Source organism: Rosa chinensis, chromosome 5 (assembly GCF_002994745.2).
Source record: "Rosa chinensis cultivar Old Blush chromosome 5, RchiOBHm-V2, whole genome shotgun sequence".
In the NCBI taxonomy this organism is placed as follows: domain Eukaryota; kingdom Viridiplantae; phylum Streptophyta; class Magnoliopsida; order Rosales; family Rosaceae; genus Rosa; species Rosa chinensis.
This window is the reverse complement of record NC_037092.1, coordinates 9,860,790-9,881,852: the sequence shown is the minus strand read 5'-3', so window position 1 is coordinate 9,881,852 and position 21,063 is coordinate 9,860,790. Positions and strand designations below refer to the sequence as shown.

The window sequence follows — 21,063 nt, the reverse complement described above, 5'->3', positions numbered from 1 at the left end:
AATACCCTTTTTTCACACTAGCTTCAAAAAAATGAGTCAACTGACTCTGAGTCAAGATTCAATCTTTTAGCCTCTGCCATTTCCTTTTTTAGCTCAAAAGATTTGACCTTTATGACAAATCATCATCGTTATGGTCCGAAACTATATCCTCCACAGTGGACTGTGTTTGAAAATCTGTACTGTTTCTGGCATCGAACGCCGTCGTTTACCAAGAAGGAAATACACTAATCGACGATGTCTCATATCCCGTGGGTTAAATGAAACAAAGAAAAACAAGAACAAAGCTTCGCGAGCACACAACACCATTCGAACGTTCCCTTCTCGGAAAACGTGATGACATGTGTCGCAAACGCAGCCTTCATACAAACGGTGCAAGAGCGGGAAACTACAACCACCACAGTTTTTAAGTTTCTGACCACCACACTCAACCCAAAGCAGCAGTGCCCTTCAACCAAGCAGCCATGTTCGGCGTGCAGCTACTCGACTCCGTGCAGCAATCGCTGGATCGAATATGTCACCTTAAGAAGCAACCGCAGCCGGACGACGGCATCAGAAGAAAGCTGGCATTGCTGAGCGAGCAAGACGCCCTCTACGTGCTGGACCAAATTTACAACAGCAAAACTGAGATCAGAACCCTCAATGGATTCATTGCTTTCATGATCAGGAAACTAGAGAATGAATCTTCTTCGTCTCCTTCTTCTAGAACAGTTTGGACCCCTCAGAGTCCCTCTGCTTCTTCTTCTTCTGTTACTAGTCCTCCACAGCTTTATCACAGCCCTGATCATTCTCAAGGTTTGGATTTTTTACTTTCTTTGTCAAGTTGGAAGCAATTTCTGTCTCAATTTGAGTTTGAGGGTGCGGTGGTATTTGCAGTTGTAGACCAGTCTGAAGAGAGTGGACTCTGTTCCTCTGTTTTTCAGCGGCTATATTTGAGCTCTCAAGGTCAGAGTCAGACTTTTAATTATATGCTTTTTCAATTTGATCAATTGCTGTTTCATGGAATTCCTAAATGAAGCCGATTGTGTAATATGAGTGAGAGCTTTGTTGCAGGTGAGACAATTCCTTGTGGTTCTCCTGGTGTAGAGCAACATCAAGACTATAATCGACAGCCACTCTATTCTTCAGCTTCTCCTTCTGAAGCTTTCCAGACTTCTTATTATCAGAGCCATTCTTCTCCTGCTGGTACTGATGCACCATTTTATTCCAGTTCTCAGCCTCAGGGTTAGACTTCTATTCTGAGTGATGGTTTTACTGATCAACAGAGTTTTATAATGAATTAAACAGCCTCAGTGTTTGTTTGGTGTAGGTGAGACTCCCAACCCATCCCCGATGACAGTGTGCAATGGCCAATCACCTTATTCCTCCCCTTCTCCTTATCAAATCCTGTCTGCTCCTTCTAATACTCATAGACAACTCTATGAGAGGTTCCAAGGTCAGACTTGCTTTTCTTTATTTGATGTTTTGCACTGATGAATAATGTGTTGTGTTGATCATGAACCCATTTCTGTCCAATGTTATGAAAGCTTTCTTGGATGTTTCGTTATCAAATCCTATTTACTCCTTCTAGTATTCCTGTGCAAAGTTATGATAGCTTTAATAGGTCATATTTTCAGCAATGATGGTATTTTATGTTATCTTAAAACCATTTCTGTTTCCATATATGTGAGCCTGATTCCTCTGCTTATTCTTCTACAGGTGTCCATGTTTCTCCCTTTCAAACCCTATCTGCCTCTCCTGTTACTCCTGTTCAACTTCATAAGAGCTTTCAAGGTCAGACTTTCAATACTTTTTTTAATGCTTTGCATTGTGATTGATGGTGTTTTGTGTTACCTTAAACCAATTGTCTCCATGAGAGTTTGAGTGCGTGTTGATGCAGGTGAGACTGTCACTCACTCCCCAGTTCTATACCATCCTGGTGACCATGGACCAGCACACTTAGAAGCTCTGGGAGAACTCGAGTTCAGAAGACAATTTCTAATATTAAGTTATGCTGGAGGGTATGACAAAGTATTTTTCTTTCTGTTTTTTCTCTTTCCTTTTGTTGTTTATTTTGTTTTAAAGCTCATCTTGATTAAAATGTGTCCCTGCTGTGTTCACTCATTTATTTATTCTCAGAACAAAGTTAAAAGATGTAATAGAAGTGGAGGCTATTAGGCGCTGGAGAAATTTGCCAATGGTAAACTTTGACACCAAAGTTTGGCATGCTTTGGGTGAAAACAATGTTGGCAAGGCTGACCGACGATTGGTGATTATGACTCTCTCATTCTTGCTCTTCTGCATATTAATGCCTTACTTTTCATAATCTGCACCAAGTGATGTTAACTGATCCTGCTCTACTTGTTAGTTGTTATACAAGTCCCATAAAATACTTTTGGATGCCATATTTTGGTACCTTTTTCTTATCAAAGAGAGATGGTTTTCCTCGTAACTCTTCACAAATATCCTTGCAGAAGTTCATAAAATGATTTTGGACCACTCTGGTCAAAACCTTTCACTCATCAGGTTTATACTTCTCAAGTAGTTCAGGGATTAAAATACTGATGTTAATGTGTTACACAGTTTTGAAAGTCTTGAGATTTTAAAGAGAAATTCTAATCCATTAATTGTTAGCTTCTTTCTATTCTCCTTCTAAAGAATCATTGTTAGTCTTCTGTAACACCTGCATAAGCCGCCCTGGTATCCTTGACTGTATCTGACTCTTTCATGTTTTGGTTGTATTATAGTATTCTGATTGGGATTCTCAAAGAACACACCACTACTATTGTTATGTTTCCTTGGATGGGAGTTGCAAGTTCAAGGTTTCTGCTGTACCCTCAGTTTGTTTAGTTGTATACAAATGTGTTTCGATACTCGCATATGCATACACAGGAGGAGAAAAATTCATATATTTCAGAGAGAAGCTGTAATGTAGGTAATCATTGCTTAAAATCCAATCAGGATACTAATACCTATGGCTTTACAGCGTTGGGTGGGATGTGATATTCTCATTGGTTTTTGGAGGAGGTTTTTAAGTGCCAACATTTTGGATTTAATTTCCAATGTTTACATAGCAAGTCTAAAGTTCCAAGCTAAAGCTCCTATGGCAGTGTATAATTAACCATCTGCAATTCTTTTCTAGAAATCATGTTTTTTATTTTACTTGTCAAACACGAGGCCCTTTAAATCTATATACTATGAAAGTAAGCAATTTCCACTGGATTCTAAGCATTTATTTCTGTTAATGATCATCATGTTCTGTTACCATTGTTGACATTTCATTTTGCAGACATCGGATAGGTGACATTTTTTTTTTTTAATAATAAACTCAGGGTCCCTTCCTAGACAAACCAAGAACTCTCCTACAGAAATGGTTAGAAGATGACAATGTTTTAGAGGTGAAATTTACCCAAGGGGAAGGTTCCAGTATTCTTTTTGATAATAATTATGGTACATATAGCAAGTTAATGCGAGAAGGCATTCTTGTTGGTTTGCGGCGATATGGTCACTTTGGTATGCTTTTCAAGCCTTCATTTTTTTGATTTTGTATTTCCAGTTCTTGAAAAGTTTTCTTCCCTAACCACTATTGAAATTCTTCTTCTATGTAGCTTTCTTGATTGAGTTCATAGTTCTAATGACCACATTCTTACTTAGGACAATGCTTGTTTGAGTAAAAAATACAATAAATTGCTAATTCATAATGGTTTATTCTTTTCTTGATACAACCATCAGGTAGACACACATACGTACATTGCATGTATGCGTATGTCTATGTCGTCCATATTAGCTATCATAGAAGAATTGGGATTCTATGTGTCAACACTTCTTTTTGTCACATAGAATTCGGATTCGTAGTATTGTGTTGTTAAGAATCCTAGCAGAACTTATTATCATTTCTCTAATTCTTTCTTGTAATGGTTATGAATCAGTGCACAGTGTTGGTGGTAACAAAGGAAAGAATAAGTTGAAAGACCCAACTTCATCACCTGTGAAATGTTACTTTGTTCGTATGAGCTCTGATGCTGCGATAGACATGGGTAAATTCTATAAGTTAGCTGGCAAAACGATGCATGAAGGAAGATCTCTTTTGACGCACGTACACACTGGGCCTAGTTTGGCAAATTACATGGCTAGGTATAACAAATTTCTTTCCCGAGCTGTATACAATCAATTCTATTTTCTGATTCTAAATTACCATCCGTGTCCGGGATTCAGGTTATCTCTCATTTTGTCCAAGACAGTTACTTTAGAAGTGAATTGGTCACTTGTCAAGGTTGAGTTCATCAATGAAGAATACTGTCTCGTATGATCCTTGAAACCATTTTTCCATGAACTTTCTCGCCTTTCCTAATTATTATTTCCCTGGTCCTTATCTTTCCTTTTCTTCAAATTTCTTTCTTTTCAATTTTAAAAGCACAGTTATTTTTCTTCCTTTTTTTTTTTTCCTTTTCTAAATTGCAGGATGAGTCTGGTAATCCCATCTATGTAGATGGAAAAGCTCGTATACATACTGATGGCACAGGATTTATATCTGAGGATCTGGCTTTACTTTGTCCTGAGATAGCACACAAAGGAGAGCTTATCAATAATGAACACATCGAGGTTTCTGATTCTGTTTTAGTTAGCTCTTAAGTTTATCCATATTATTTGAAGCAATAACAACTATATACTACGATCATAGTTGAATTACCGTCAAACTGCAGTTTGACATGTGATAGAGCTTTTTTTTTTTTTTTTTTTTTGACTTATGATAGAGCATTTAAAATATGTGATTGCAGAAGATTTGGTTTTCAATGTGTGGATAATATTTGAAAGTAGTAGGTTTTCCTTGTGCTGTATTGCCATATATAGGTAGAAATATAGATCTTATAACCATGAATATGGATACAGAAGAAGAATATAAGACAGGATAGTTCACCTGGTCACTTGGTATGACAGGTTAGTTCGTCACACAGCTGAAAAAAAACTCGGTGTGCAAGGGCAATATGTATAACATGGCAAGAGTCATTTTTATGCCCCATTATTCTGTGCCTTCTGCAAGTATGATTTTCTTTATATCTTTGTACTCTGTCTCAATGGTTGAGCCAATCTGGAATGGGCTAGGCGCATTGGATTCTGTCTCCTGGAAATGAATGAACCTTTCCTTATCTTTGCAGTTGTCTCAGTGGTTGAGCCAATCTGAATTTATGGATACAGCTCCATATTTCTCCTCTTCTTTTATGTGCAAGACTTATCATTGATTCGTGCTTTAGGGACTTGATGATCCTGATGATGAACTTGAGGACAACATTCTGGAATGGAAACAGCCAGGCACTAGAACTCAGGAACTGGTATGTGGATGTAGTGTTGCAATTTCTGTTCTCTTTTAAGTTGTGGGCTTGCAGTGGATTCTCATTTCATTTTCCTTTTTGTTTTTTCCCCTCCACCCTGTAGCCTTTGCTCATGCAGTTCCGACTTTTTTACAAAGTCTATGCTATCAAAGGAACTTTTCTTGTCAATAAACTGGTACGTTTTCTGCCATTTTCTTAAAAATTACTTCTTATTGGAGCCAACTTGGTTCCATGTCATATCATTACATATTCTAATATCCACCACATTGTTCTGTCATACTGTTATCAGCAGAGTATGGTCTGTTTGTCTTTCTGTATCAGTTAATAATGAATGAGTGCGTTCGAGATGGAGATAGGGGGAGCTGTTAACTCTCTCTGTGTGTTCAACTGGAAGTTATTCATTTCATTTTAATTAAAAAGAAAATCAAAAGAAGGTAATCAAAAGAAAGTAAAAAAGAAATAATTAAATATCTCAACTTCTTATTCTAATAAAATTCAAATAAAACTTTTGAAAAAATTCTACGGTACATTAATGTACCAATACATCAAGTAGGCTAGATTTGATATAAAGGTAGATTGACTCCATGAATAAGTAGGCTAGCTTGAATTGGTCTACCTCTGTATCTAGGTAGTCTATCTTTGTATTTAACTAGTCTATTTGATATATAGGTACACCGTAGACAATCCCAAACTTTTGATCTTGTAAGTGAAATATGCAACTTAAATTACTGAAAAAGGTATTTACTTTATATAAAACTTTCCTCTTGTTTTTCTGGGAGTGGTCATTAAGTAAATGTTATGAATAACGAAATTTATACATTAATGTTCTAAGTTCATATAGGTAACTGGAGTTTTCTATTTATCCAAATCCCTCATTTTAAAATTTTCACTTAAATGGACCCTTGGAACGTTCATTACTTCATTTTAAGTTGATTTGTTTTATTTTTCCAAAGAGATGTATACATATATGTAACATGTTCGCTGAAGGAGTTTTTGTATGCTAACAAGGACCAGATGAGCTAGTATGGACTTAGTACAAGTGAAATTTCATTAGGTTTTATTAGCCTGAAAATGCCTTCTTGGAAAGGATCAATTTGACCACTGGCAGGAATGCAATTCTTCTAATTTATCTGAAGCAATACCATCTAAAAGGTTTGTGATTGATGGAATGCTTCAATTTCTATATCAAAATTTGCAGCTTCCACCAAACACATTGCAGATTCGACCGTCAATGGTCAAAGTTGAGCCAGATCCAAAACTGTCAGATCCTCAAACAGTGAATTCACTGGAGATAGTAGGAACAAGGTAGATCCATCGTACAATAATTTAAATGCTATTGCTCCCTGCAGTGAAATCACTTACTTTGTATCAACTTGGTTATTATTGGCATATATTGGATACAGTTTCTCATGTGCTGTGAGATACTTTTGAGGTTAAAAATAAAACAAAAATTGATATGTGATTATATATGAATATGAGCTTCTTCGAGTAATGCTTTCTGGTAAATTTCCAACATTTTTGGAATATAGCTTTATTTATTAGAAGCAAGAGGGAGGAAAGGAAAAACAAAATTCTTCAGATCTCTACTCTGATTCCAGGTAGAAGTTGGTAATAGGTAAAATAGGTAATATACATTTATCTCTTAGAGAAGAGATTATATAGTTAAAAGAATTGAACTGTTATGGTGAAGAAATAAACCTACAGCTGCTGAACATAAGGAACTACTGAATGTTTCAGCTATCATCTAGACTAGGTTGACGATTATGATATAATCATAATGACAAAAATTATAATTAAGGCCGGAATCCAACAATAATCATTGAGGTTCTAATGTATGAGAGTGACAGACTTGTCACACACACTCCATTTATCAAACGTGAACCAATTATAGTTGACATGAGACTACTTCATCTTCTAATGCTTATGGAAGATTTAGATCACAATAGTAATTAGAATAGTTAAGCTAAAATTTTATGATGACAGTTTTGCTCATCTCAAAGATGTTAGTTATGAATGAGAATTTCAGATACAGGGGGAGCATTACCTGTTTCTATTATCTATTATTTAAGGCATAAATCACCTTAAACTTTTGATCTTGCAGTAAACTTACTAAGAGAACAACTTTGTCGAGGAATTTGATTGCACTTTTATACCATGGAGGGGTGCCAAAAGAATACTTCATCGAGTTACTTATGAAAGCTTTAGAAGAGACTCGTGATGTTTATAGCAATAAACGTGCAGCATTCAGAGGTAAAGAAAACTTTTCTCATTCCTTTTCCTTTGTTTGGGATCAAATTGCTCGCCAATTTGTTTCTGTTTCTTTCCATTGATTAAGTAGCGTTGTTTTATTTCTTTTATGGTCCACTTGTATTTTGTCCAGCATGGCTAGTTCTTTGATTGGTTCCATTACTGTCTGTATTTGCAGTTGCCCTTAGATATGGCGAGATCGATGACAATAGTAATGTTGCGAAAATGATCTCCTGTGGTATTCCTCTTGAAGAACCATATATGCAATATCGTCTTTCAGCCCTTATGAACATGGAAAAGATCAATCTTAAAAAAGGGAAAATTTGTATTCCTGAATCATACTATTTGATGGGGACAGCTGATCCAACAGGAAAACTTGAAAAAGATCAAGTTTGCATTATCCTGTATGTATGATTTCTTACATGTTCCTCCTCTGTTATATAAAGTTTGTTCCTGAATTTGATAATATGTTTAATATCTGTTACACTATAGCTAGATTGAATGGAGTTAATCCTTTGGTTCTACTTCTTGATGTTTTTTTATTTTTTTATTTTTTTATTTTTTTATTTTTTTATAGCAACACATTGTCCTTACTTTTCTGGTCCATGCCCCTGCCATTAGCTATGAAATACAGTTTCTGGAATTAATGTTAATGATGTATAGATGTGCGATATACTTTTGCTAGTAAGCTTTGGACTATCATTTTCTTACTAATGCATTGTATTTCTTTTTCTTTATTTTTGATAGGATACTGTTAAAGAAAAAATTGTGATACATTTTACGTTGTATTGCATCATGGACTAATTGTTCCAGTATTTTTACATTTAGGATTTTTGTATTTGTTCCGGTAGAGCTGTTCTAGAGAACTGTGTTTGCTTCCTTCAATTATATCATTATATCAATGTTTTTATTGTACATTCTTTTTTTCTTGATTATCCTATGCTAGAATTTTTCATGATATTTACTGTTGTACATTCTTCTTGTCAATGATTATGTAGAAAAGATGGACAACTGTCGGGAATGGTTCTAGTGTACCGGAATCCTGGTGTACACTTCGGTGATATTCATGTCCTAAAAGCCACGTATGTCAAGGAACTAGAATCTGTTGTTGGGAATGCCAAGTACGGTATATTCTTCTCTTGTAAAGGTCCACGTTCCATTGCGGATGAAATGGGTGGTGGAGATTTTGATGGTGATCTATACTGGATCTCAAGAAACCCTCAGGTTGGCAATTACACAAGTCATGCTCATTTTGTTTTGAATTCAGCATGCAGAAGCACTTTAGAAATACTTTAATAGATCTGCATGGAATTGCAAATAATTTTGCTTTCCATACCACTTAACTACCATGTTGTTTTTCTTTTTTCTTTGATCGATACTCCATGCTTTGTTAACTGATTTTTTATATTTATTCATTCCATCTAAGAAATAATATATGGGATTTGAAAAGTTTGAATCATCAGACAGCCCATACTCTGAATTCTTTTCTAATTTTCATTGGACAATATTTAAGTGACTTGTATTGCTCTTACCTCTACTCCACACTCTTGATAATCTGGTTTGCTTTTTAATATTTAACACTCATTATTGGAAGTACTTCAGCTGTTGGAATCGTTTAAACCAAGTGAACCTTGGATTGAAAAGTCATCTACCCAAAAAGTTCATGGTAAAAGACCAACCGAGCTTTCAAATGTTGATCTAGAAGATGAGCTCATCAAACTATTCTTGAAGACTAGGTTTGAACCAAGGTATGTTTTGTATTTTTAATCTTTTAGTTGGTACTAAATTCAAATTCTTGGTTTCAATTAGGATCCCACTGTGTTGTAGCTATTATTTGGTCGATCTATTAAGACTTTAATCTTATACAGAACATTTTGATATCATTTTTAGTTACTTGAGACAAAGCATCATTCATTGATCATATTAGTAAAGAGATTAGTAAGGAGAATCTCCATATGAAACATTTTTACCTACTCTAGAAGTTGGTGACCACTATCATGTGTCAAGTAATTTGTTGAACCTCAGTTTTATTGATTTGTTGCTGTAAATAATAACCACTATTTATATAAATCAGGTTGAATAAAAAAATTATATACAAGTTCTACAAATCAGTTTGATTGGTTTCTAACTTTCTATCCTACTTGTATCTCGGCACTAAGACAGCATTCCCTAACTATGTAGTTCACACTTTACAGTACGATTATTCTTGTCTTATTCTTAGTACAAGATTTTTCATGAAGATTCCAACGTTTGATGCTTCCTTCATTCTTGTGTTGCAAATTCTGATATTTCAGCTTCGCAATGAGTGAGGCAGCTCAACACTGGATGGCTTCGATGGATAAATTTTTGAGTTTAGGAGATACGAGTATTGATGAGAAAAACGAACTGAAGGCAAAGATATTGCAATTGATTGATATTTACTATGAAGCTCTCGATGCCCCAAGAAAGGTTTTAAGGTCAGTTATATTTTACGTTCAAGCATTGTCTGATCGTTGATTATTTTAGTGTGCTTTGAAGTGACTGGCTGTGCTTTGATACTAAGCTTACCCTCTGTGTGTGTAACAGGTTGTAGTTCCAAAAGAATTGAAGGTGAAAAAGTTCCCACATTTCATGGAGAAGAAACCCCTAGATTCCTACCATTCAATTTCCATTTTGGGATCAATTTATGATAAGGTGGATGAATATGAAACAGAAAACAGATCTCTCAAAGGTGATAAAAGTTCTCTATTGTTTGCTTGTTCTTAAGCCCCCTTCCATTAATAAAAAAAACAGTTTTAGCACGCTCTTCCTCTGTGCAGAAATTCAGAAACTTCCTCTTTTTGAAGTTGACGTTCCTGAGGGTAGCTTGAAAGAATGGAAGAAACTATACCAAGATTACCGGAATGAGATGTCCTCTGCCATGGGAGCCGAAGATAAACAGGGCCAGAATCAGGCAGCCAATATCGTCATAAGAAAGTATAAAGAGGTACTCTTTGACTTTTGTATATTTAATGCTTCTTAATAATGAATGACATCCAAGTTCTCTAACTGCATTTTCCATCTTAGATCTTATACAAGGCTGAGGAGTTTGAGCAAAGTGATATGCGGCACAGACAACAAATATATAATGACGCACTCGCTATTTATCACGTTTGTTATGACTATGCCAAGAGTGTTAGGACTGAAACTGGTGCACAAGATGTCAAGAAATGTGGCTTTGCTTGGAAAGTTGCAGGTGCAGCTCTATGCCAGCTTCACGAAGACTGGAGTTTGAAACCTGGTGAAAAGGTTTTCAGAGTCTTACCCTCTGTTTTGAAGGACATTATGTAATTCAATGAAACAGATATATTGATTTTAATCAAGGAATGTTGTATGTAATAATAGATACTGTAGTATTTGTATGTAATGTGTAGATTATTATGTATACAGGTCAATGAAAAGCTAGTGCATATCTCTGTTTTTGGCCAAAATGAAAATGGCCCTGCGTGAAATATTTCATGAGAAAATGACCAGAAATATTTGCACTCCATGCTCCCAGCAAGCCATGCGTGTGTAACACCAACACTTGTGGATATTAAGGAAAACCCTTGGAGAGAATTTTCTCTCAACCTAGCTTCGACGGCGCCGTAGCGCTCCCTTTCTCCTAGCTTTCTTCATCTCGCTCTCATCCTCAATCCACCCTCAATCCAATAGCCTCCATTGATGCTGTCACCGCTAGCTTGGCTACCTCCTTTGCACTTGCCGAGGGAGGTAGTGCTCCTGCAGATCTGGGGACAATTGGTGGTGGCCCTGTTCACCGATCCACCCAATCTTTTCTGATTGGGAAGCCTCTGACCCGCCGACCGGTCTACCTTCAGCCTTCAAAGCCCACTTTCTCAGCACTTGGATTGTGGACAAAGGTTTTAAGGTTCAGGAGCGGGCTGGAAATCTTTTCCTATTCTCGTTTGAGTCTGTTCGTGATCGCAGCAAGGTTTTACAGGGTGCTGTTTGGTGCTTTGATCAAGCTCTTGTCTATCTTGAGGAGTATGACAGCGTCAAACCTCTCCATAAAGTCCCTATCAAGCATGTCCGTTTGTGGGTTAGGGTTTATGGGATCCCCTCCCTTGTATGAAGAATAGGAAAACTTTACCATTATTGGCAATCTGTTGGGTGGTTTTCTGGACTTCGATAAGAAGAAGTTCAAAGTTTGATTTGTATCTTGTTTGCCCATAACGTTACCAAACCGGTCTTACTTGAGCGCAAGGTCTTTCTGGATGTTGGTGTTGAACCAGTCTTATAGTTCCAGTTTAAGCACCTGAAAGGGAGGTGCCCTCAATGTAGTTTGATCACACATGCCGGAGCCAAGTGTGAGGAGCCTAGCGTTGCAATCTCAACTACTAAGGTTTTGAACTTTACTGGCCCCTCCACTTCTGGAGGCTCCTTCTCCTTCTCGACACAGAATCATCGTGACTTCTTCATGGCTTCCTCCTCCATTCCAAAGAAGAAAAGGCCAACCATTCGGAGGTTGGTGAGATCAAATGTTAATTCTACATCAGGTACTGAATCTATAGTAGACACAGAAAGGAGGATTGCAGTTGAATATGCCATAGTGCAGGTTGTGGAACATGTACAGATTACAGTATTGGTGCCTGCTTCAGGGACTAGCATTGGATTGCATGCACCTGTAAAAGCGATGCAGCTTGTGCATATGGAGGCTCTGCTCTCCAAGAAAAGAGGGCGTAGTAGTGGATGTAGCCCCTCCCCCAAGAAATTTAAAACTATCTTAGGCTATAAGCTTCCTACTTAATTTGCAGGCTGAAGCCCAGGTCTTGGTAGAAGATGACACTGATGTTGCACTGGTGAAGTTGTAGAAAAAGATAGGCAGGCCACTTGGAAGCAGGAACAAGAACCTTGGCCCCAATAAGAAGTCAAATGTTGCTACATTGCGGCTCACCTATCCTGCAGCTACTGGTACTGATCCTGGCCTAAAGATAAGGGCAAAGGTTTCCCTCGTCTTCTTGCCTACCATTAGAAGTATGGACTTCTACTACTTGCATCTTAGTTCCTCTAGTTGTACACCAATTGAGGTCTCTAGGCAACTAGGTTACCGTTCAAAGGGAGGTAGGTAGTGAGGATTTGTTTTCTTGTTTTTAGACTCAATAATGGAGCGCATTTGTTAATAGTGAGGATCACCTATCTTTTGCTTGGTCACTTGTGCCATTTATGATTTTTGTATAAGACAATATCTGATGTACGTGGCAGGTCATGGATAAGTAATGAAATTATCTATTTTTCAAAAAATAAAAAATAAAAATTGATACTACAATACCAGACCTGTTGAGCACAACTTGATTGCCTAGTTAGTGATCATATTCCCTTCCTACCCTTCACTTTGCTTCCATAATCTACTACCTAGTTCTCTAAATCTCCTCCTTACATTCTCTTCAAGTTAAGTCTCTGCTTCCTAATCACAAGCAATTATATTGTGAAGTGTCAGAATAACTCACAAAGTATTTTTAACTTTTTTACTATCAAAGACGCTTAGATAGTTTGAAAGCATTTTTACCAATTTTAAAAGCAACCTCAAACGAAGCCTACATGTTAAAAGATATGAAGCATAATAAATAGAAACATGCTTTTTGAATCAATAAGGTCAGCCCATTGTTGAAATTTACCAAGCAATACAAAAATGACACACTCATAGAAGTCGTCAGAAAGTGTCGTTTCACAGAGTACACAAACACAACTTATTCTAAAACTGATGAATAAGCTACCCAGCACACCCCAATACACCCCTCTTTTAGAATAACATCCAAAACAAATAAAACTAGAGTTCTGAAAATTTATAAATTGACAACAAGTCTTTTGTTTTCTTTGCGATCTTTCCACTCAAAAAATGAAAAGAACAATCATAATTCCCTTTAATAAAAGAGATAATGACCAAAATTACAATAAAGCAATAAAGCCCAAAAAACCTTATAGATCCAACCCACCAAGCCCACATCAATAGATAAACCAAATACAGGATTGATCCAAAGAGCCCAGTGTATGGAAACCCTAGCACTGAAACTAATATCCAGGTTGTTTTCATACAAGTCCAAGGAAATGAGGTTCGTCAGCTTACCGAGCTCGGTCGGAATAGTCCATTAAGTTTGTTTTCTAGATATTGAAGTTGTGCTAGGTTTTCGAGTTCAAGTACCAATTTTCCGGTGAGGTTAAGTCCACCTAAATCCATTCGGGTAACGCTATTTTGTGCACTGCAGGTGATGTAAAGCCTCAACACTGCTCGGATTCATGATTTGAGCTCGTTGCCCGGATTGGATAAGCCATGCTTAAACATAGACAAAATGTCAACTTCAGGGTTGGAGAAGACCAAGGGAGTGAGGATGCCTAGGCTTAGGGTGAGGGTAAGCGTCGATAGCAAGAAAGTTGCCGTGGTAGAAGCTGATTTAGGTATCAACAAAAGAGAGAACTGAAACTCTGGAAGAACAATGAATTGTGTGTGCCACCTTTTGTGCTTTTGGACCGGCCTCGTTAAGATTTATTGAGGATCATATATCGATGGGGTCTTGTAGTATTCTTGAATTTGGGCAAAATTCAAGAATCAATCACAAGAGGTTTTGGAAATCAATTTAATGATAGATAAAGTGAAGAAGGGAGTATAAGGCACATACGCGAGGCTTAACCACCATTTGGAGAAGAACTTGCATTGCGAGGCGGACTTGTTCCAGGGAAATCAAGAGAGAGGATTTTAAGTAGCATGGGGAAATCGTCAATTTTAGTCACGTTAATTCTAACGTAAGTGTGAATTTGGCTATGACATCGTCATTGCCATCGGTTTTGCTCAGCTTCTAATGGAGCTCCGAGGTGGTAGAAATGTAAGTTAGCTAGCATTAAGTTTCTTACGAAGAAGAGGTGGACATAATTTGTAGGGATTTTGACCATTTACCTTAATTCTAGGGACTTTTCCCCCTTTACACCACCCAATTATTATTATTTTTGTTCCCACTTACCCACAAAGACTCTAATAAGGTATTCCCTAATACCCAATTGAAATTTTTTTTAGACTATTTTGCCCTCGCTTCTTTGTTACATAGAAGGAGAGAGAGAGAAAATGGAAGAGAGAGAAGCCATAGGAGACTTCGTGGAATTCCGGTCACCAACCGCCGCCCATCGGGTTTCTCTAAAACCTAGGCGGAGGTCCCCAAAGAGGTCATCGGAGACGGGAGATCTCATAGGTCACCAGAGAGTTTTATTGCCCCCAATAGGCCTTTATTTGGGGGGCAATGGTTTATTGGCCCCCGCCAAGGCCAATAAACTTTTATTCCCCCCGCGCTCCCAATAAACTTTTCGGTCACGGGAATGGGAACTAATCTCTTTAAAATTAAATAAATAAAACTTTGATTAAGGAAAGAAACGTGGAGATTACATCAATTCAAAGCATTTATTGAATATGGATATTAATGGATACTAATACTCAATTTCTTTTTTGTCGTATATAACAAATATGGATATTAATCAAACCTGCAATAATTGACCTAAAAAAATTGATTTGGGCACCCAGAAAATGCTTTAGGCACCCACGACTTCTCCCTTTTTAAGAAATGGAATGATTCAATCTAGCTGCTTTGCTTTGGATCCATTTTCCAGATCGAGCTGTCTGCTAACAATGTTCTTATTGTAATTAACTAATTTACAATTCGTCTATGGTAGGGATGTGTTGCTTGGCTCCGATGTTTTCTCTTTTGGAGAAACTTTTGCAGTGACTTCTTCATAGAGGATAGACCACGTGCTGAAACACGGCTGCTGCATAGTGGAGAGTAGTGCAGGCTTGGTGAAGATAATTCATACGACCCACTTGGACTCGGACTTGGAATGGTACTAATCTTTACCACTGTTTCCCCTATCTCATTGTTTGCCGCACAAAGAATGGCTCTGGCCTTCAAGACAAAATAACCAAAGAGTTATTAAGAGTTCATAACATAAAGACAGAATATATATGAATTGCTAGCTTGCACATATATAATATATAGCAACAATGATCATAATCACATATAAAGTACCTGAAGCTCAGTGACATCAGAAACGCACATTACTCCACTGTAGAAAATGGTTAGCTGCTGTTGCTGTTGCAGGTCTTGACTTGATTGGTGATGAGGGGAGCTGGAACATTCATCAGAAGAAGAAAGGCGAAGTTCTAGTTCCAGATTGCAACTTTTCCTCATGTTGATCTCTTAAGGTAACCCAAAACTCAGTGCTGGAAAGAAGGAATATAATATGATCGATCGATGAGCAGAAACTAAAAATGGGATCAGATCTATATAAGTATATGAAAGTGGATCTTAAAAATAGTTTAAACACGCAGCGCACACAGAGCACTGTTAGCATGCTATTAATTTAAACACGCAACGGCGGAAGAGAGTGGAAATTGCTAAATCAGCACGTGTTATTTAAATTTCTCCCGCGCGCGGCCTTTGGTTGTTTTTCTTTGTATTTTCCACTTCTTTCGTATCACACACGTGCTTCCAGTGATAAAGTCCACACCGCTTTCTTCCACATCAACATGCTATATTTTCTTTATTTTAGTTGTAAAACGTACAGCAGGTGCCGCCAGTTCCAGAATTTTGGATGATGTGTTGGCCAACACTAACCGGAAAAATTTTGCGGACGTGTAGAGCTTGTACAGTGGTACGCGGGGTTCTGTTGAGAATATACACATCCCACATGGGAAAAATTGGACCTTGTCTATGGATTTATAAGGGTGTGGGCCACTCCATCAATTGTCAATTGGTTTTGGATGTAAACCCCAGATTACTTTATCTGATTCTTCATGACTTCAACCGTTGAAATTAGGACATTTGGCGAAATGAAATAAAATCTATAGAATAAGGCGCTTAAATTATTACTATCGAATCAAATCACAAGTTATTCACTTAATTGTGTATTTAGTATTTGCCGATAGTTTTAACCGTCCAAAGTGTTCTACGGTTTTACCATATTGTTCTTACTCTTGGTTTTTTTTTTTTTTTATAATTATTATAAGAGGAACCGTCAAAATTTTATTCTTGGTTAGGAAGTAAATGTAGTCGAATTGCATTTAGGGATATGATAAGAAGAGATTCTATCATTTCATATTTCATTCGAGGAAGCTTCACTGTATATATTGATCTTCATTTGAACACGTAGCCATCACCATTTTCCAATCAGATCCTTTCCAATCAGAAATGGGAAATGCGGCTAACGTGGTTCCAGGAATTTGCCAAGAAATTTCTCATTATTGTTGACAGACACCCATTTCTTTGTAGCTCCCGCACCATTTTCCAATATTCCTTTGTACTCTTGATTTCATTTAACAATAACATTAAGTTGGATCTTAACTGTCTCAAGTCCTTATTAACTAAGCACAAGATCATTGGTGTGGCCAGTTGAAGCACATCTACATAGAATGTAATGATATCAATCCGCCCACTCTTTCGCAAATTTTAGGGGATTTTTGTAAGGTAACTATACTCTTCCTAGTTTCTAACTTTCTATATGGTTTGAGCAATTGCTTGTGTTTCAGGGGAAGACGTGAAGTCTATTCATAATGAATGAGATTATACATAATGACATACTTTAGTAGCACAATAAAAAGAAGTCACAACCTAAGTTACCACACATTCGACTACCATCCATATCAACTTCTAACGGCGAGTGATATACATAACCATTGTCAACACAAACATAGAAAACCAAGGCCGGCTCCAAGGGATATATAGATCGAGAATGATCAGATAGAACTGAAGACGTGACATCAAGAACATATGCTTGACAACGTTCTGTAAAGCGTTCACACCGCAGTGGAGGAAGCTTTGCCCGGGCCTCAAAGTATAGTGTACGAAACCGTAAAGCTAGGGCTGGCAGCCAAGACTAGAATGAGTATATCTTTAAAAATGTGGAAAGATAACAGATTGTCTGAGCAAATTCAGTGAAGGCATAAAATGAAAGTTTGGTGTGTTTGAACTAGTCACAAATTACATAATCTGATGGTTGATCATCGTCAACATTCCATGAAATTGTGAATCACATGGAACTCATGAGGACGGATCATAGTACAGGGCAAAGTGGGCTGTAGCCCATGTAAGATTTTCTAGCCAATTAAATAATTACATGTGTAGATTATGTCAACCAACAATTTCTTAATATATAGCCCAGCCAATAAGAAAATTTTCTGTAATAATATATGCAATTTTCATCTCACTGTTAAGGAAAGGCTTTTAATGTATGCATTAATTGTCTCATATTCATGTTATTCTAAAATAATTTCTAGTAATAAATACCTTATATCGGATATAAATGCAAATTTAGAATTCTCTTTGCGTTTCCTAACCCATATTTATCTTGTTACTTTTTTTTAATCCATTTATATTGTTCTGTTATGTTTAACATTCGTAAAGTTTTTTGCTCATCCTTTAGCAATTAAATATAGAAATAGTTCAATAAATTGACTTTTCCCTTAGAAAACCCTAGGAGGCACATCTGGTCCTCCGTCAAAAGTATATGCCCGGTCCAACGGCACGCCTTCATGGCGGCGGCATCGGACCGGCCATAGTGGACCGCGTGTCCAGCAGTCGATGGTACTCAAGTGAACCCAGTAGGAGTGCAGGTTGCAGGGTGGAATTGCTATCCAAATCACAAGGAGATTTGGCCGGGGATGAGCAGCGTGGGTGCGGCATCTGGCGGATGGGAATGGTGTCGTTCTCCCCAAGGCGGCAGGAGGTGGTGGCAAAGACGGGATCCATTGGGCCCAGATCGGATCGGAGCGTTTAGATCTGGTTTGGTTTGGGTTCGGGATCTGATGATCTTGGCGGCGATGTTTGCTGGCGTTTTGGGAAGGATGGGAGGATGGAGGAGCGGCCTGTGCTTGCTCGGTGCAGTGGCTTTGTCGCCGGTGGAGGGATGGCGGGGGTATTGCTTGCAGGTCGGTGGCGTGGTGCCTTTAGCATACTCCATTCTCGGCTTGGGCTTAGTGGGTTTTGGGCCTGGGCCCTGGACCAAAACTCTGTTTATTTTATGTTTTATTGTTTTTTATGGTTTGTTAGAAAAGGCTATATGCCGGTAATAAATCCCTACCATTATAGGTTAGGGCGAAGTGAGCGTTGTCTCGGTATGCACACTCTGTGTGCCTTGACTGGCCTAGCGAGGCGGCGAGCTATTTGCTTGATCAAATGGAAGTAACCTCCTAGTGGCATGATGAAATTGAGTGTCGCCGGATTTATTTCCGTGCGGCAACTTACATAGTGGTAAAACTGCGCTATTTATAATGATGCTTCTTCATGATAGAATTATCTTTCCGGTATGTCACTGCTATGTCAAACCAAATGGAGTAGCCATTCGCACACTCTTTGCTAATTGATGCTTGTTAGAATGACGCAGTCGGATTGATAACTAGGTTTACCAGCAATAAACCTAAGCAAAAGATTCTGGAGTCCACCAGAGATAAAAGAGAATAATCTCAATTTAATTGATAAAAGATAAAAGATCCGTTCTGCAGCCGCATACCAAAATGATGTGGGAAGCGTGAACACGATAGTAAGAGCCTCCGTCAAGCGTTGAAAGCCGTATGAGATGAGCTAGAATCCACTAGCAATTACGGGCACAGCCGTAAGAAAAATAGAGAAACTTCTCTAAGATTTGGTTTTTTATTGATAACTTGAATGAAAATTACAATCTAAGAGGTGCCTTATATATAGGGCACATAACATAAACCTAATACAACTAGAAAACAAAAAGAATAATTTATTATAGATTAAAACTAGAAAACCTAATTAAACCTCATTAAATAAAAATCAGAAATAGAATCCTAGATACTAAAGAATATTACGCAAATATATAATTGAAATCCTAACCAACATTTTGTTCGAGAATCCCGATATATCCAAAATAGTAATTTATGATTAATTCCATCATTAAGAAGCCTATTTGAATACCAATTTCCAATATTCAAATTATTCTTCTTAATGTGAAGACGCTTCTTTCTTTTCGTGATTCTTTGTTGAAGTTGGCTAAAATCTCGTCCTACATCAGTCTCCTCCACCTGAAAAGAACTCGACCTCGAGTTCCTCTTGTATGCAGCGCGATCGTTAGTAGGAATAAAACATGATAAGCCATCAACTTCAATATTTTCGAAATTAAAAGGTATCACCATGAATCCAATACCGTAGACAAGTTTAGAATCAGCATCTTGAAGCTTGAACTCCTCCACTTGAAAAGGAATGGGCAATGACTTCTCCTTGGGTTGATCTTGAACACAATTAGGCATGCATGACATGGATATCGATGTGATGAATGAATTAGCTTCCTTGTCCTTAATGAGTTTCTCTTCAATCTTCAAAGTGGCATCTTCATGTTCCTTTTCACACACCTCAGGATGGTCATTGTTGATGTTCTTCATTCCAGGCTTGATTTTAATTTTATGCAACTCCCACCTAAATAAATATGTGTTGTCCTTGCAATAACCACCTTTGACGCTTTCATGCCATGGTCTTCCAAAAAGTACATTAGTGTCGTCCATGTCAATCACATGACAAGTAATCTCTTCTTTATAAAATTTTCCTATAGAGACAGGAACTTTACAAACCTCTGTTACTTGTGCATATTCATCCTCTCCAAATAGAATCCAGTATGGATCACTCAGCTTCACTGTTGGTAATTGAAAATAATCCACAACTTTGTTTGCTACAAAGTTCTCTCGTAGACCACTGTCAATTATTACAGAGCATACCTTGTCTTTGATGACACATGTAGTTCGGAAGTCGTCATAATCCGGCGTTGTGAATATCCAACGTTCCATGTTTCTTCTTCTTCTTCTTTTTTCTCTTTTTTTTTTTTTGGATTGATGAGGTTGTCCTAGGGCGAATCCCTTGGCATGTTCCTCTTCAACGAACTTTTTTTGATAGATACTCTACGACCAGAGTCGTTGAGGTTGGTGGTAGTGAACTTCTCCCTTGGATCGTCGTCTGCTAAGAAGCGGGCGATACCCGCTCTGATACCAAATGATGTGGGAAGCGTGAACACGATAGTAAGAGCCTCCGTCAAGCGTTGAAAGCCGTATGAGATGAGCTAGAATCCATTAGCAATTACGGGCACAGCCGTAAGAAAAATAGAGAAACTTCTCTAAGATTTGGTTTTTTATTGATAACTTGAATGAAAATTACAATCTAAGAGGTGCCTTATATATAGGGCACATAACATAAACCTAATACAACTAGAAAACAAAAAGAATAATTTATTATAGATTAAAACTAGAAAACCTAATTAAACCTCATTAAATAAAAATCAGAAATAGAATCCTAGATACTAAAGAATATTACGCAAATATATAATTGAAATCCTAACCAAGATTTTGTTCGAGAATCCCGATATATCCAAAATAGTAATTTATGATTAATTCCATCATTAAGAAGCCTATTTGAATACCAATTTCTAATATTCAAATTATTCTTCTTAATGTGAAGACGCTTCTTTCTTTTCGTGATTCTTTGTTGAAGTTGGCTAAAATCTCGTCCTACAT

General features: G+C 37.4%; 3 protein-coding genes across 3 annotated transcripts; 2 read left to right on the top strand and 1 right to left on the bottom strand.

Moving 5' to 3' along the window:
- Positions 1-461: 461 nt before the first annotated feature.
- LOC112203092 (probable RNA-dependent RNA polymerase 5) lies at positions 462-7,967 on the top strand. Its single transcript, XM_040505710.1, has 16 exons — positions 462-792; positions 874-942; positions 1,051-1,221; positions 1,307-1,432; positions 1,696-1,770; positions 1,877-1,997; positions 2,116-2,245; positions 2,724-2,816; positions 3,309-3,489; positions 3,906-4,110; positions 4,192-4,279; positions 4,438-4,578; positions 5,229-5,306; positions 6,505-6,611; positions 7,408-7,556; positions 7,732-7,967. Exons 1-16 carry the CDS (start codon positions 462-464, stop codon positions 7,965-7,967), a joined length of 2,301 nt encoding a protein of 766 aa, XP_040361644.1.
- Positions 7,968-8,655: 688 nt separating this feature from the next.
- LOC112203091 (probable RNA-dependent RNA polymerase 4) lies at positions 8,656-10,838 on the top strand. Its single transcript, XM_024344111.2, has 4 exons — positions 8,656-8,777; positions 9,156-9,301; positions 9,848-10,009; positions 10,119-10,838. Exons 1-4 carry the CDS (start codon positions 8,724-8,726, stop codon positions 10,123-10,125), a joined length of 369 nt encoding a protein of 122 aa, XP_024199879.2. The 5' UTR covers positions 8,656-8,723; the 3' UTR covers positions 10,126-10,838.
- A 4,098-nt stretch (positions 10,839-14,936) lies between these two features.
- On the bottom strand, positions 14,937-15,842 carry LOC112166790 (protein TIFY 5A). The gene is made up of 2 exons (XM_024303694.2): positions 15,575-15,842; positions 14,937-15,451 (listed from the first exon to the last, which is right to left on the bottom strand). The coding sequence occupies exons 1-2, from the start codon at positions 15,734-15,736 to the stop codon at positions 15,200-15,202; spliced, it is 414 nt and encodes a 137-aa protein (XP_024159462.1). The 5' UTR covers positions 15,737-15,842; the 3' UTR covers positions 14,937-15,199.
- Positions 15,843-21,063: the final 5,221 nt, after the last annotated feature.